A 17,122-nucleotide genomic window follows, 5' to 3' on the forward strand; every position below is an offset into this window, starting at 1 on the left:
CCAATCAGAAGGTAAATGACGTCAAAGGTCGTCCACTTTCTTTGCTGTTTTCTCAACTAAAACGGGATGAAGTGGAGCGTTTTTGGTCTCAAATGGTTTAATAAGACATTTTCTACATGTTGTAAGGGTTACAATGCCTAAAAACTTGTAGTCTTTGAGGTCTAGCGTAGCAGTGAATTAGTTGGGAATTACGATTTATGACAGTGGTTTAAGGAATTGAAGCAGAAATTTAGCTATTTTTTACATTTAATGCGCGCGTGTTACAATCGCTTGCAAATTTGGGTATTTCATTGATATCAATTGTTAGTTATTTGATACTTTTCAGTTTTCTGTCTGGCATTTCTGAGTTTTTTTTCTGATTATTACCAGCAAGTAGTTAATAAGAATTATCATATACTTTTGTAAATGTAGAAATATTAGTATGTATTCCAATACCAAACAAAATTGCATGTTTGTTTGTTTTAAGTGTGGTCAATTGTCTAAAGCCTAGACGGACAAAGGAAGCTGCAATTGCTTCTGTAACTCATGTAAGCTGCCATAATTGATAAGTATCTGGACATCCACGGGGGAGCCATCCGCTTCTCTTCTGTCTTTGACAACCAGTACTTTTAGAATGAGCGAGTGCTTTGCATTACAAAGATCCGGTCCAACAGGCCTGCAGTCCGCACAGCCGGTAAATGTGAAGATGAAGTACAGTGAAGATAAAAAATCTAACCTGACCTAACCTTACCTACTAACCAAAAACTTTCAACCTGCCAACGGCCAACCTACAATCTACAAACTTACAACCTACTAACCGAAAACCTACAATTTAAAGCCTACAATCTACCAACCTACAACTTAAAACCTACTGACTCACGTCTCACTGTACTTCATCTTGATCTACACATATAATATTGCACAGAGACTACACAGGCCTCAAACTTCTGTGTGCACTATGGTGTCAGGCAATTGGTGAGTGGTTTGCTGAATATTTTTAGGTGAACAGGATTCCTTTCAAATTAAAAAATAATAATTATGAATGAGTAGGGATGTTTTGTGTTCATTTTTTATTGGTTTTAGGGCCCAGGGTGTTTAGGATGTTTTCTTCAATCCTTGTTAGCGCATTATTGGTATGCTGGAGGAGTATCACTCCAACTTCCCTAGGCCCTAGTTTGATTAGAAGAAATGTTAACTATGTTATGACAGATCATGACCAAAGTACCTGGAGCAGCGTTTAAAGTCACATCTTGTTTACAGTGTCCCACCGACCAGCTGTGGTAACGCCAGTCGCCAACAGCTACAGCGCTTTTCCAGGAGGCTTCAGTTATTCTGTGACTGGTGACCAAGGCATGACACATCACCCAGCAACTCACAAGTAAGTGAATCTGTGTGTGGGAGCAATGTTAATGTGCCTATCTGTGCAGTTGTGGCAGCTCCCAAAAACAATTACCTAATTCAAAGGGGAAAATGACAATGGAGCATGACTAATTTGCTATCATATTTAGTGCAGGCTAAGGTCAAAAGGTTGTGTCTACCGAGTCACATACAATAACAAACTGTTTTACACAGGTTGTTTGGCGAGTTGCTGACATTCATCGATTTAGGCAGCTCCTTTGCCATGGCATTTAGTGACTAAAATACAATTTTCCAAGCAAGGAAGTGGCATTTTTTGTTTACTGATTAGTTATTCGTTTTACTGGGTATCATGCATCCTTCAGCCATCCTTAATTTGCATTTCATGGAAGGTTTTTGTTTTCAGTCTCGCTGGCGGAGAGTGTTGCTGAGCAGCTGACCAACTGCGGCTGCTGGAGCGTTTCTCAGTCGTCGACCTCCGTAGACTGTCGAGCCCTTGGTCGAGCCTCCCTGGCCTTCTGCGACTCAAGAAGGAGGGATTTTTATCTGTGTTTACCATACAAGAGACATTTTAATCTGACGATTCGATCGGATCTGGATCATGAATCCCGAGGCGGTGTGACAGATGGTCGAGGCCGGCGCGCCACGCCAGACGCCTTCTCGCGCGGGGCGTGCTCAGGTCAGTCAGGTTGCGCTGCCGGACTCTTCTCCGAGGAGAGAAGCACATAAGCGCAGTCAGGACGCGAGTGTGGTTGCACCGCCCCGGTCCCAGCAACCGCATGGCGGTGGGGACTCACAGCCCCGCTGATGGTTCCAGATCGTCTCAGCGCAGCTTCTTCTCTGGACCCCGGCGCGGCAGCGAGGCTGGTGGTTCGGAGCCGACTGATGGAGGACAGCAAAAGAACAGCAGGACAGGACAGCACCCTAACAGTAGCCTTCGGTCATGTGGCGAGAGCTGGGCCCCGGACCAGTCGAAAGGGTGCTCACTGCTCAGCTGAGTTGGTAAAGTCCGCGTCTCGTTAGTGTCCCCGGCCAGGTCCTGAACGGTAGATGAGGGCGGGATATTCTCCTTTATAGACGCAGAGCAATGCCAGAAGAATGGTTTTGCGATCGAGTTGCATGCGCTGTCCCTGCCTGTCGCTCCTGCTGCCGCCGGCGGGGTTGGCGCTAATGGCCATTGACAAGGCTGCTGTGTTTGTAAATTAGGTTGGATGGACCCCTGCTCTCAGAGTTTTGTGTTGGTCGCTGGTAACCCATGTTTTGTGGCCAGCGTGTTACGAACCCACGTAGCGGTTTGACCCCGTGGGGTGCTGTGAGACAGCGCGGAGCGACGCGAGGATGCTGCTGAAACACGCTGATGTTTGTGTGTACCTATCGTCATTTTGAAGTGCTGCTTGAGTTTGCTCGTTTGTTCTGTCTTACTGTTTTGTGTTTTCTACCAAGATAATGTCGATAAGATTGTTCAATAAAGTTTGAGTTCAGACTTCCGGACCGGGAAAGACTGAGACGTCTGAACCGGGGCCGGCAAAGGCGTCTAAACCGGGACCGATTGAGGCAGCTGGACTGGGACCAACGAATGGCTGCCAGTTCTGGACCGAAAGTGGCCGGGCTGCATCCGATGCGCCACCACATACCGTATCACTGGCAGCCATATGCGTTCCTGTCGCAGGCCACCGTTCACGCTTCAGTTTCGGCGCTGGTGCCCCGGCCGGGTATATGCTCTGCTCGGTATACCTAACTGTTGTGAGCAAAACCTCGTAATCGTACGTCTAATGCTATAGTTGTTGTTCAAATCCGCGTAAATTATGACATTCTGGCAACTATGCCGACCCATAACCAAGCATAGGTCAATGTTGGCTCAGTCGGCTACGGTCGAAGTTATGGTGTTTTTCCAGCCGATAATGCATCAATATAAACTCCTTCCACACTGGTTTTTGTGGCACCACGTTAGCATAAACCGGTTTGCAGGTTTGTAGAAGCTGGTATAACGTAATTTAATCGTTCAATATCGCTAAAGTCGTCTCAATTCCCAAAAACGTCCGCATATTGTACTGCATGCGGCTGCCTGATCCGTGAGGGTGGACGACCTTTGACGTCATTTCGTCAGCTGAGCAAATGTAAACAAACCGCCTGACGAGTTTACCTCCTATACGGCCTTGGACCGACGGGTTTCCGGTGTGCTGCATGTGCGTCTTCATCTTTAGGGCAGAAAAGGTCGGTAATTTTTAGTTGATATCTACAAATGCTATATTGAATCGCACTCAACGGTGTAGTTTTTATAAATTCTGGTAGTTATTTCTTATGCTGTGGTTGTGGATTCCAATGCGCTGCTTCAGGAACGATGACAAAGGCATCAGAATCAGTATCGATTAACTTGAGTATATTTTTAAGATGCCTTTTAAAATAACTCCAGCCAATGCTTTGCCTTGGTTGCACTTGAATTCCTATAGCCAATATTCAATTCCTGTCCACGTTCGTGTTCTTGACATTGACATCAGCATTGGTATTGGTACGAGTGTCTAGACTTTCTTTTGTTTCAAGGCAAGCTTCATGCCAGTATTAAGCCAAAATAAGTAGATTGATACCAATTTTAGCCTGGCAAACAAGAAAAATGGGTGCAACCTTCCTTGATTTGCATGCCCTTACATTGCCTCCACTCCAATACAACAGAACATTTCGGACATGCCTAAGAGCTGGACTTTTTGCACGCGTTCCCCGCCAGGGGGCGCCACTGAGGAAGCACCCTCTGACGTCACGATAAAACTGCGCGCACTGTGCGCACGGGTCTGTAAGCAAGTAATATAGTGGTGGTTTCATGGTGGAAATTGGAATAAGTATTTTGACGTTGTAAAATTTCAAGCCGTTTTTGTGAAATTAATTAGTAAATGCATTTCAAAAGTATTTATTTAAAGTGTAAAAGGAGAATAATTAGAAGAACACGGATATTTTTGTTCCAATAGCTTATTATGTGAGACATGATCGGTACTAACGGGTACTTCTAAGAAGTAGTGAAGAAGTACCAAACAGCCTGCTCGGCTACGATCGTCAGCTGTCCTTTGGAGCTGGACTTCAACGCTGTAAAAAAAATATGTGCTGAATTAATTTTTAGTTTCACCAAAATATAAGCAATTTATCATTTCTTTTTCACTTTTGTAATTATTGTTGAGTGAAGAGACATGTTGCTAGTTCTGACAATATAAATTATTAATTAAAAAAAAACGAAATGCGACGGTAAGTATCTGCTACTAAATTATCACTTTAACCAAATACATGGAGAATCTTGCTACCATTGCTTATAAAACGTGCTTATCAATACACAAATGTTTTATTTCAGACAAGAAGGATTTATTTGCCTGAAGTCTTGCGTCATGTGCTACTGCTTTGATTCCAAAGACGCTCTCCGGGTCGGGGTAATTTAGTTCTTCATCGATCGATAAGAGATTTTGATGCCATTGATATCTAAATTGATAAGCTCGGCACCATGGAGTAAGGGCGTCCCCACAGGGGTGACGCAGGAAATATGAATGGCGTTTACACCGACAGTAGTTTCCCACAGCCGGCAATGGGAATCTCCTGTCGGTGTAAACGCCACTATAGTCCCATCCAACTCAAACACTGGGGAATATCCCCGCACTTTTGAGGACGGAAATCTATGGACCTGCTCGAAAAATAGTGGATAAAATACGGCGAGCTTTCAGTTTTATGGTTGGGTCTCCCTTCCGAGGCACATATTTACGGGGGATATTGGGTCATATTCCCCCGGCGTCCTGATGATCGACGCCCAGCTCAACGTCGAAGGCGCCCTGATACGCGGCACTGCTATCTGTGAAGGTGCCCAGGTTGCTGCCGCTCGAATTTTGGTCGCCTACTTAACAAAACCTCCGTTGGTGCCATCTCAGTTTCCTCGAGGTCAGGCAACCTTCACACGCCGTTGGCTACCTTGGCTGGCCGGCGACTCGTTCCCCTCGTGGCGACGCTCTTGACATCCAGTCAAAAGTTGGAGTGGCTGGCGCCCCCAGTGGGGGCCGGGGAAGGGGCAGTGGGCCTCCAGGTTGCTCTCTTCCCGAGCCTATGGTGACTTGGCTCAACTCTCCTCAATAGAATATGGATTCTGCACGCTGTATTAACATGGGCGTAGACACCACTACGGACAATACGGACAGTGGGTGTGACAATCAGTAGTGCCATTCATATAGAGGGTGTCATATATGAGCGGAGAGGCAACAGTACAGCTGAGCGGAGAGACAACATTAAAACAACAGTACAGCTGGCGTTGCATGGAGCTGCAGGCAACCGGACAGCGGAGGCTTGCGAAAAATAAACAATTCGTCACTTCAACGTATAAACAATAGTATAAAAAGCAACATAAACACATATTCTCATGGTCGAACCCATGCACTAGCGGCTCACGGCGGGCACAGGCACGCAGTGCGGTAGCGGTGCCGGATCACACGTCATGGGCGTTGTCTCAGCATAGGTTGTTATGAGCGGAGAGGCAACAGTACAGCTGAGCGGAGAGACAACATTAAAACAACAGTACAGCTGGCGTTGCATGGAGCTGCAGGCAACCGGACAGCGGAGGCTTGCGAAAAATAAACAATTCGTCACTTCAACGTATAAACAATAGTATAAAAAGCAACATAAACACATATTCTCATGGTCGAACCCATGCACTAGCGGCTCACGGCGGGCACAGGCACGCAGTGCGGTAGCGGTGCCGGATCACACGTCATGGGCGTTGTCTCAGCATAGGTTGTTATGAGCGGAGAGGCAACAGTACAGCTGAGCGGAGAGACAACATTAAAACAACAGTACAGCTGGCGTTGCATGGAGCTGCAGGCAACCGGACAGCGGAGGCTTGCGAAAAATAAACAATTCGTCACTTCAACGTATAAACAATAGTAAAAGCAACATAAACACATATTCCCATGGTCGAACCCATGCACTAGCGGCTCACGGCGGGCACAGGCACGCAGTGCGTGCGAACGTGCGTCTGGCACGTTGCCGACACTGCCAGACGCTGTCAGCAGGCCTCACTGCTGCAAGTGATGTGCAGATGGACGCCAGGTGACTTCGTCTGCAGGCGATTCCGGAGACCGCAGCCTCACCAGGCAGTACCACCTGCATCGCCATGTCGGTGTTTCTAGAAATGGAAAAATAACAGTATCGGTGAAGGACAAGCAATACAATGAATTCTGTTTTCCTCTCTTGCAGGTATACGTAATCTACAATTATCATTGTTCCTATTTCATTCAACTGAACCTGAAAATTCCATATTGGCACATTGTTTGACTAAATTTGTGTAGTTGGGAACAGGGGCGACGCCACGGTGCGACGACTGGAGGGGACATTGACCATTTTGGAGGGGACGAGGACCATTTCAAGTCGATTCTTTCCATGCAACGCCATAGGCGTGATGTTAAAATTTTAAAAAGTGGAGGGGACGAGATCCCTTCCGTTCCCCCCCCCCTCTGTGGCGACGCCCTCGGTTGGGAAGCAGATTGTTTGAAATACATGTTTGGCTGAACAGTGCGGAAAATATTTCATTGATCACTATAGCTGCAACAAAAAAACTGAGACAGAAAACATTTGCGCTTACCTGGCTCTTTAGTCAGTCCCGCACAACGGAAGTGGTACCATTTATCGCAGCCGTCGCATCCCACCATCGGTGCTGCACTGATGCTGCTGCACTCCCCACATTCCCAGTACCTTAGGAGCGTCTTGGCTGTGAAAAGATTACATGAGTCATGGCGCATACATGAATAGTAAGATGTTTTATATGTTTAACATCGCATAGCAAAGACACAACAGCTGGGAGTCAAGGGTAAGCCAAAGTGTAAGCCCTGCCATGTTTCGCAGACTGGATTTTAAGCAAGAAAAGCGTTGCTAAAAATGACGCTTGACGAAGCCTCATCCTACTGGGCTGTCTGACATGTCTCCCTGTAAAAAGCATGTGGCCCTTATATTGTATATATGATGAATATGTTAATAATGCAGAGAAAACACAGTATAAATTATAAAAAGATAAGCAAGTAATAGCCTTTGGCTCATTGTATAATAGACAAAAGAAAAAGGGTGTTTGAACAGCTTGAGATGAGTGAAGTGTAAGGGTACCTAGGTACATCTGAAAATAAACTGAATCTGATTTCAATAAACATTGATTTTGATAATACATTTCACAAAACAACTGCTAATAACAATCATACTAAAATAGCACGACAGATAACTAACAATCGCATGAAGAACTTCTTGATTCGCCTTGACATTGTCGTCCGAACGAATGTTGTGAAGTTACACATTTGTCTTTTCTGCGCAGCATTTGTGTTTGCCATTTACCGCACCAATGTTCGCCAGCGGTGGTGACTTTTCCTTACCTGCTCACGAAACGTCACACACGACATGACGTCACCCGAAGACGTCATCAAAAAGTCCAGCTCTTAGGCGTGTCCGAACATTTCTCTCACTGTCACTGCTCTTCAGTCTTCAGGCAAATTAGATATCTCGGAACTATATTTGCATTATTCATAACACAAACAAATTTTCTAAATGTTTTGGGTACGTGAGCTTCCATTCTTTCCAAGGTTTGTCTGCTTTACCAGATTGAGATAATATGGCCTCAGGAAAAGAAAACAAAACTCTATATTCATAATTTCAGAAGTGCTGGTGGAATGCTGCTGTCAGATGTCAACTGACATTGCCCTTATGTTTTTTATCATTTTACATCATTATTAGGGTTCTTTTTAATTTTATTTTTTGGTAATTATTTAGTGATTTCCTAAATCATAACAACGAAGCTGTGAGCTCTACGAATGGAACTGGAGTTCTGTGTTATATGTTTTTTTCACAGCTAATCGATCATGTGAAGTGTTGGAATTGTGGTAGATATTTGACAATTTATGCTTGTTTCAGAGCACCTGTGAGTTGTGTTGAGCAATAGAATCTGGTATGAGGTCACTTTATTCAATAAACCAGGTTCATTGTTCATCTGTCTCAAACAAGGAACGGTCCCAGTCATCATCAGAATCAAATGATGATGATAGAAATGATGACATTGATGACAGCTTTGCCAACTTTCTGAAAGAAAGCATATTTGATCAGAACCCACCCTCAGGCAGCTATGACAATGTGATGGGTGAGTACTTATGATAGTAAAAAGACAAACCATCCAATTCTGTAACATGTGATAGGTAAATGATATTTTGGGACTAAATTTGTAATGTGTTGCTCCTATAAATATTTTAATTAAAATCATGAGCTACTCACTGCTGCTGTATCTAATGTGAGCAATGGACCATCCTGTGGGACAGACGAGGCCATGTCGGACATCTTCAGCCCGTCGCCGACGTCGATGGAGAGCGGCCTGCTGAGCGACGACATGCTCTTCCTGGCGCCGGGCGGGCCGGACCTGATCGAGGGAGCGCCGGACGCCACCATCGACCTGGGCCACCTGTGTCCGGAGATCGCCGACCTGGCCGACTACCCCGGCGGTACGCATAGACACCCAGCCGGTGGACCACACGTGCTCAGCTCGTTTATCTGCATTTATTTATCAGAGGGCTGTTCACGGGTACTGGGTGCACGTGCAGTGGGGCCACACACAGGCTATAAGCTCCGCCCGCTATCTCCCTGCCATCCTTCAGCCGGTGGACGGGTACCGCACACAGCGACCGCTGTCGTCGGTCGGGAGTCACCGTCAGCCGCACACAGCCTGTGACGTCATGCCGACTACCCATCCTCTTCCCCCACGCCTGCTGCAAACCCCGCACTCAGCAGTTTGCGGTGCCCGGAACCAGGGTATATTGAGTGAACAGGGTATATTGAGGGCCCGGAACAGCCCTCTGACGTGCTAGTGCAGCATCTGAGGATCCCCTTGGCGCCTTGCTCTCGGCCCTTTCTCCATGCTGTAACTGTATTTACTTTAGGGCCTTGGCTGTAACCTCTGCTGCTAGGTATCTGAGGGAGCCCTTGGATGCTACCGCACGTGCACGTCCCACTTTCGTTGCGAGCTAAACGTTATATTTGCGTTATATAACACGTGGGCATGCACGTGAAACACATTGTTTACCGAGAAGAGAAAACACTCAAGGCATATTTGTTCTTGCACATTGATAATATCGTGAAACAGTCACACACAGCATGTTTTGTTACGAAAAAAATACGAGCTGAATAATTATTTGTGCTCATTTTGCTGTTCCGAAAAAAAAGAAACAAGCGATTGGCTTCTTGGCTGACATCTTGCATGTCGGTTTTCTTGCGTTATGGTAGGTATCCCGTATCTGGTAGCAAAGTGGGAACGTCCTGCGATTTCCAGCAGAACCTGTAGTGGTCGCTTGTAATCACCATTGTTCGCGCGATATCCGCAGTCGATATATTGGCCTATGACTGAGGTTTTGACGCTACCGCCGTTCTTCCAGGTATGAAGCCGGAGCCGCGGTCTCCGCCGTCACCCGGTGGCTCCGACAGTGGTGTCGAGTCCTACTCAGTCGGCTTTGAGGTGAGAGCAAAACCTCGCCGTCCTTCAACCCCTGAAGGGAAATTTGAGTTTTGGACTACGTTCTATCACGGAGAATCTGTTCTATGCACTATGATATAAATTGGTGATTGGTGAATATGTAAAGGATCTCTTGTAATTGTTCTACTTGTCACTAAATGAAATCGACCCATGATTTGGACCATGCTGACCATCTGCCCCGCTGTCTCACTCTGCTGACTCCCGCTGTCAGACTTGTCCCCCTGACCGCTTCCCCCTGACACCGGCAGTATTGCGACTCGCCGCCGGTGACGCCGCCCCAGGCAACGGTGACGGTCTCTCCGCCGGCCGCCATCATCCAGGTGATAAAGCAGGAGGCGGCGGCGGCGTCACAGCCCCTCCAGATCGACACCACGCCGCAGCAAGGTGGGCTGCGGGAGCACCAGGCGTGGTGCTGTTCGAACGGTGTATGCTACGTACCGACTTGTCCCATGAGGCTGAAGTCTGTTTGAATGAATGCATTTTTAGTAAATCTCTCAGCTGCTGACAGGATATACGACCGGGCATATACAAATTGTACGACCATTCTCATGCGATTTTCTTCCTTATTGCTTAATGGCTCTGTAACCTCGTTGGTGTACTCACCGCAGCTACTCTGTGCCATCTGTTTCAGTGATCTGTTTCGACTCTGGCAGCAACCAATCATCGCAAATCCTCCCGATGTCCCGTCGGCTGCAGCCGAAAGGCACACCTCTGCGGCCGGCACCCAGCGTTATTCTACCACAGAACGGTGAGCTGCACCCCTCGCTCCACCCCTGGTTACCGGGAAATAGATGGGTACCTCGTAGCGCCTCATCATTTAGTCAGTAATCAGTTGGTATCGAATATTTCAGCTCGCGCTAGTTAAAAGATCGGTCTACGCTAATCTTGACGTGCTTTTTGCACTGTCGCACCCTATCTACTAACACGTATCTTGTTCTTAGTTCTGACTGTGTGTTTTCGCGGCAGTGTCTCCGGGCTCTTCGTCCACCACATACATCATCACCACACCAGCTGCGGCGGCCCCGGCGGCGGCGCCGCGGCCGGCGGCCGTCATCAAACCGCGCCCGAGCGGCGGCGTGCCGGCCGGCCGGCCGCGCCCGGCGCCGGCCGCCTCGCCCGATGACGGCTACCCCAAGGCCCGTCCGCTGCCGCGCACCGTCACCGTACCACCAACCAGGGAGAACATGGATGTGAGTAGCCTGACCTGACTTCGGAGGGGTTGGCAGATCTGTGAAGTGGAATGCATAGCTGAACATCTTGGGAACATGGGAGCGTATTTGATAAATTGATAAATGGACAGTTTTTGAATTGGTAGCTACTTCTGCACATTTCTGGAAGTTTCTTGCTTGATCGCTTGTTCTTTTTCTGATCCTGACCATATGTTTATGTTCCCGTAGCCTCGTGCGCTAAAGCGCCAGGAGCGTATCATCAAGAACCGCATGGCCGCCTGTCTGTCGCGCAAGAAGAAGAAGGACCAGTTCAGCGAGATGGAGGCGCGTGTGAAGGAGGTGGAGCAGGACAACGGCCGGCTGCGTGAGGAGAACGCGCAGCTGCACCGGCGCGTGGCGCAGCTGCAGGCCGAGGTGGAGATGCTGCGCGGCGGCCTGCAGGCGCCGGCCTCTCCGCCGCCCAGCTCGCCGCGCCGGCCGCTGCTGCTGCTCTCCGTGCTGCTGCTGGCCTCGCTCAACCTGGCGCCGCTCGGGTCAGTCGGGGTGGGCGGGCGTTTGGGTGCCGTGTCAGTGGGAATGTGGCTGGGACTGGGAGCAAATGGGCGCGGAATCAGAAATGGTGTGTGTGGACTAAACGTAGAAAGTCCCTGATTCATAAATTAATATTCTGTTGCCTGCTAAGCACAAGTTAAGTTTGTTTTGAACGTTCAGCTGTAATTTGCGACGGACCATTTCCCACGTCTAACAGACTGTGTTCCATTCCCAGTTCGATATTCTCCAGTCCGCTGTCTCTCTCGCCTGAGCTGAGCGGCGGCGGCGGACTGGACGGGGGCGCGGTGAACCGGGCGCCCGGCGGGCGCACATTGCTCTGGGCGCCGGCGCCTTCGGACGCCGAGGCCGACCTGAACGACCTGGTGGAGGCGGTGAACGCGTCCAGTGGCTACATGTGCCCCAAATACGTCAACCAGACCGAGGCCAGGAGGTGGGTGGGCGGCGGACAGGCCCGGGCGGCGGCCTTTCGATCGTTCACGGTACAGTGGTGAATCACACCGGAAGTCTGCTCTAAGTGGGATTAGGACGTGCTTTATTTATCTTGGCTGTCAGTAAAGCAGAATCAATGACCTGATTACCAGCTTATCTCCGTACAAACACGCGGATTGGCTGACCTACTACAGTTATAGTACGTCTAGTAGTTATACGTATAGTACTGCTGTCTAGTACTACAGTGTAGTGTTGCGTGTGATATAGCTGTAGTCATCTGACTGTCCGTGTCTTTCCAGGCTATCACGGGTGCTGCACGGTTGGTTTGACCCGGCGCCGGCACGGCCTGACAATGGGACCGTCCAGCACCCACCGCCCGCCGCGCGTATTGCCGGCACTGCACGCGCCCGCTCGGCTGGCCGCCAACGCAGGAAGAGACCATCCAGGAGACGCGACAGGTCAGACATGGGCCACGGGTCACATAGCCCGCGGGGCGGTCAGCTGGGATTCAGGCTGTAGTAGTGTTGATCTTTAAACGTAGTAATTGTTGGTAACTGTGGTCAAGTGGCCACCCGTAACTTCGAACCGTACTTTCTCAGTACTCTCCGTATGTGTCCATGTATGCCTACGGCCATCGTCTAGGTGTAATTGCAGCCGTACGCCCGAATGCTCTGTTCTGTCTCACAGTGTCTGTCTATCCGTTTGTCTGACTGGCCTTATCCTACACTCTGTCTCGGGCGGCCGGGCTGCAGCTGTACGACCGCTGGTTCTGTTCTGTGACCGCTGATTTGGCTCTGTCTGACCGTGTCCCCCCGCCTGTGTTTCAGTGTTCGGGCGGCCGAGCTGCAGCTTTACGACCGCTGGTTCGGCGCGTACGGCGCCTTTCTGGACGCCATCGAGCGGCGCGACGACACGTTCTACGTGGTGTCGTTTAACGGCGACCACCTGCTGCTGCCGGCGCTCAGCCACAACCAGACGCAGCGACCGCGCATGTCGCTCCTGCTACCCTCGCTGCCGCTCAACGGTGAGACAACGGCTTGTCTAGGGAGGGGAGGGCTACACACGTAGGTAGTCATTGACGATGCAGGGGTATTGCTGTAACTTGGCGGGCTTGATTAAACTTAACTGCCTTTTTGAAGTAAAGCTCAGTTCATTCTTTCGTAAGACGAAAAGGTTGTATGGCGTATGCTCATTTTTTTCGTAAAATGAATGATTTATGTTCGTGTGACCGGCCGTGCGCGGCTATGTGCGCGCGTTAAAATTTGGACTCTAAATTCTACCATAGAGTCGGAGTTGCGCGATCGGAGTGTTGAGGGCAGGGTAAACGCAACAAGCTTCGCTTAGCGGGGGCTCTATCCTTGTGAATCCTTCTTATCAAAAGGTGAGGACTAAATTTATAAAAGAAAGAAAAAAAGGAAAAAAGAAAAAGTGTGTTCTGAAGTTCATGGTTTTCTGATGTGTCTGCACTGCAAACATTGTGTGAACTGCGGCTTGTGCGGTGAAGTGTGGTCAGTCTGTGTCCACCGACTGTGTTTGACGCCGTACCGCCGTCCGCAGAGTCGATGCGCGCGCCGGAACACTACGTGGCCATGATGCAGATCGACTGTGAGGTGGTCAATACGAAACTGCTGCACATCCACGAGTCGGCTATCCCCACGCCGCCGTCCAACCACTCGGCACCGACGGGCGCGCGGCACTCCGGAGACGGCAGCAGCCGGCTCAACGACACCGGCGCCGCCCGCGGTAAGCTCAACTTCCCCGCCGCGCCGACAGAGGGCCTGGCCGTCGACACGCCGCTGCGCTGGAACTTGAGCGCCTCCCTGGGACGGCGGGAAAAGGTCAAACCGCGACGGACGGTGCGCCAGCCGGCGGCGCCTACCGCGTCCCGGGAGGCAGCGCCGGCGCCGACCAACTCCTCAGCGGACTCGTGGCGTCGGCTGCGCTTCCGAAACGACTCGGTAGATGGCGTTGGTGCGGAGTCGACCTTCGGTCTGCCGACGGACTCTGAGCGGCGACCACGGCCGCGGACGGCGGCGGACCGCGCGCACGGAGCGAATAGGGTCGACTACTTCAGCTCTGAGCACTGAGAGCCTCCTCCGTAACGGAGTTTATGGAGTCCTGGGAGGGCAGGGAATGGTGGGGCGGGCGAGTCAGGTCCCTCTGCCGTCCCGTACAGTATTTGGGTGTGTTGAGCCTCACATGCCTCCACTGGTTGCCCCACAATGCAGCCATTGGCGCAACTGACGGCGGACTTTTGCAGTTTTGTATTTTGTCTAGCGCACATTTTGCACCAGAGAGGTAAAGTCTGCAATGGATGTTGCGTGTGCTAATTTCAGCGTGGGCTGGGAAGTCATTCGGAAGTTTGTAACTCTAATCGTGTAGTTTCGCTTCGTGAGTGGGTCGTTGAATCTTGCCTAATTGGACCTGGCTGGTCCATTGATAGTTTCATCGAGTTACGCACGGTGAACCCCGAGTGTAGTCGGTCGCGGCTGGGCCGTTGGCATCTTCCCCGGTTGGCGAACAGACCAAGCTTCTGGTGGCGGGCATGATCTCTTCTTTTTTACCTACTTCCTAAGGTCTCGGCTGAGGCAGTCTCTCCGCGGCCGGTGTGCCACTATTCCGTCACAAACAGGGTGTTTTTGTCCGGAATACTCCGGAGGATGTTCGCACGAGCTCTCACTTCGCAAAGTTGTGTGCACTGGCGGGCTAATTTGAGGGTGGTGAGGGGCAGAGTTGCGACAGCACGCTGCATCTGGGCATTACCTCGCTAGGTGTGCGGGGCTGATGGGTCGCGCGGTACACGGCAATGTCACAATGGGGCTGTAAAGGGTTGTGGTGACTGCCTTTATCCCTTCGAACCACTGCTTTGGGGTAATGCTGACCAATCGCTCGGTCAATGTGCACATAACACGTTGTGAACAGGAAATGACGTCATATAATGATGCACCATCACACCATAGTTATATGTTTACAACCATTTGAGGAGTCATGCTTTATTTTGTTTCTGTTCGTTTTAAACAATCAATGTATATGCCGGTTACGGATATACCACAATAGCCTCGTTATTTATGAGTTAAGTGCATGACAGAGTGCGTTTGAGAAGACGACGACTTTGTTTTATGGGTTGCACAGCCGCGGGAGTCTTGTTTGTGGGCTGTGATTGTTTGGCCCGCGCACAGCGGCCGCGTTGCCTTGTTTGTCCGGGTTGTGTGCTCGCCGTGGCGGCGTCCGGCTCGGCCCGGCCGGAGCCGCTGCTACTCACGGTGACGGTGGAGGTATCTGTGTGGAGGGAGTGCTCGATTGGGCACGTTTCGTGTACAAAGAAATGTCTGTATCGGCAGACTGGACGGCATTGGGGTGGGAGGCGCGAGACTATGAAGGGGCGACCAGACGGTGCTGGCACTCGGCCGCTGCGGGTGGAACGATGACGCAGTCAGTTTGATGGTGTGACGTCACACTGTCTTATGCACGTAAGGCGGATTCGGCTCTCGAGTGCCCACTGCGCACTGACCCCCGCTCATCGGACGCTCAGCGGGTGGGTGCCCCCTGATCTGTGCTCGGCGCTTCACTGCGTGCCGTGTGTTCGTATGTGTGTTAGTGTGCGTTTGGTAGCTCGGTCGGCCGTTACAGGGAACACCGAGTGGTCAACCCACTTTCAGTCAGTCTGGTGGTGACATTAATTTGTACGAAGCCGGGGCCCAGTCCGGCCCGGCTGTAGCACTTCACGTGTTTGTTAATTTGTGTATACGTAGAGTGTACTGGTGGCAGTTACTCGTCAGCAATATACCGGATACACCGATTGCGCGTCTGCTTGTCGATCACGCTGGGCTGCGACTGAGTTTCTGGAATGCACGACATTGGGCGAGGGCTCGCCGGAAGCGTGGCCGCTGTCCGGCGCTGCGTCACGGCCGGGCTGGAGTTGAATTTCGCCGGTAACTCGCGACCGGGACGGAGCCGGAATACTGCATTAGCACTTTGACTGGCCGGACTCTGCGGAGAGGCGGCTGGCGGCTCCGCGCCGGGACGCTCCATGAAACATTCACCGGCGGTAAACGGCGGCGCCGCGACCCCGCCAAACGGCCGCCCCGCTCCGCCCCGGCCCGGGCTGGGCTGGCCGCGTGTGACCGTGTGGCAAACGGAGACCGATGGACGCAAACTGAACGAAACACGACTCTATGCAGGTTGGATGCAATGGTCAATGGTCAGCAATGGTCAGATTACAAGAAGGCATGGCTGTTTATTGAAATGGATTGGAATTCATCCGTTTCATAGTGAGGCAGTGCTGAGACAGCATAAGGTGGTAATAATAAGCGCGCTCTCGAATTCGAACCGGGCAAAATGTGCTTATTAGGTCCTGAAGCACTTTTTTCTCGGGGCAGAGCCGGAATTTACAGAAACAGTGGTACAGGCGGGGTGGGGTGGGGGGCGTATTTGTCACACTCAAGTTTAGATAAATAGGCAGAAAAACCAAGGCGCACAGCGCAGTGAAACAGTGAGGCTTATTGAACATGACTTGTCACAGCGTATAAATATTTTGATCCCACGCCAAGGTACGTACATACCTACCTAATTACCGTCAGTTCACCACGTCAAGCTAAGCAACTCTGAAACTTCCAATTTGTGCTGATGTTTGATAAGCGATTCCTTTCTCAATGAGCAGTGAGCACGTAGAGGGAATCTCGCGCCTTCCCTTAAATCCCTCGTCCCATTATTGTACTGGCTTATCCTTCGGGAACGCCACAAAGTTTGAGATGGCTTTCCTATCACAGCAAACTTTTCAGCATACCGCCCTGGCCGCCTATGAATAATTACAAGAAAATGCCTTGAGGACTTCCCAGGCACTCGCCATCCTTTCTCTGAGTCTGATCACTAATTTGATTGTTTTTTTTTATTTACACACGGCGCTCGAACTCCGCGTTTGCCACAGCCAAGAGCCCGTTCGAGTCTTATGTATGTAGCTGACTGGCTACACTGATATGGAAGTTATGCTCCTTCGCGCGTCGCGCATGTTACATGCGTAGTTGCAGTCTACAGACCTCGGAGGGCCCAGGCCAGTGCGCTCAAGAAAATTGAATGGCTTTGTGGCTAGGTCGGATAGAGCAGAGGGCTATCACAACGAAGTCAA

General features: G+C 50.4%; 1 protein-coding gene and 1 long non-coding RNA gene across 4 annotated transcripts; both read left to right on the forward strand.

Moving 5' to 3' along the window:
• Window positions 1-302: 302 nt before the first annotated feature.
• Window positions 303-3,262, forward strand: LOC122381450. Of its 2 annotated transcripts, none has more exons than XR_006256529.1 (3): window positions 303-527; window positions 1,240-1,357; window positions 1,742-3,262. It is a non-coding gene; the product is annotated as an uncharacterized LOC122381450 (long non-coding RNA). The 2 variants fall into 2 exon arrangements; XR_006256528.1 differs by having other exon boundaries at window positions 332-954.
• Window positions 3,263-3,486: 224 nt separating this feature from the next.
• On the forward strand, window positions 3,487-15,796 carry LOC122381451 (cyclic AMP-dependent transcription factor ATF-6 beta-like). 2 transcript variants are annotated; one of them, XM_043365613.1, is made up of 12 exons: window positions 3,487-3,549; window positions 8,245-8,467; window positions 8,643-8,822; window positions 9,750-9,829; window positions 10,096-10,231; window positions 10,479-10,595; window positions 10,814-11,037; window positions 11,245-11,549; window positions 11,783-11,998; window positions 12,297-12,455; window positions 12,825-13,021; window positions 13,555-15,796. In XM_043365613.1, the coding sequence occupies exons 2-12, from the start codon at window positions 8,281-8,283 to the stop codon at window positions 14,082-14,084; spliced, it is 2,331 nt and encodes a 776-aa protein (XP_043221548.1). In that variant the 5' UTR covers window positions 3,487-3,549; window positions 8,245-8,280; the 3' UTR covers window positions 14,085-15,796. The 2 variants fall into 2 exon arrangements, with proteins under 2 accessions (XP_043221548.1, XP_043221549.1); XM_043365614.1 differs by lacking the exons at window positions 3,487-3,549; window positions 8,245-8,467; window positions 8,643-8,822 and adding an exon at window positions 9,402-9,596.
• The last annotated feature ends 1,326 nt before the right edge of the window (window positions 15,797-17,122 follow it).

Source organism: Amphibalanus amphitrite, unplaced genomic scaffold (genome assembly GCF_019059575.1).
Source record: "Amphibalanus amphitrite isolate SeventyFive unplaced genomic scaffold, NRLGWU_Aamphi_draft 000120F_arrow, whole genome shotgun sequence".
In the NCBI taxonomy this organism is placed as follows: Eukaryota; Metazoa; Arthropoda; class Thecostraca; order Balanomorpha; family Balanidae; genus Amphibalanus; species Amphibalanus amphitrite.

Excerpts from the sequence above, each read along its gene's own strand:
- LOC122381451 (XM_043365613.1), top strand. The coding sequence starts at position 8,281 with ATGAGGTCACTTTATTCAATAAACCAGGTTCATTGTTCATCTGTCTCA. Across the intron at positions 9,830-10,095 it reads CCTACTCAGTCGGCTTTGAG|TATTGCGACTCGCCGCCGGT; the intron begins GTGAGAGCAAAA and ends TGACACCGGCAG. Across the intron at positions 11,999-12,296 it reads AACCAGACCGAGGCCAGGAG|GCTATCACGGGTGCTGCACG; the intron begins GTGGGTGGGCGG and ends GTGTCTTTCCAG.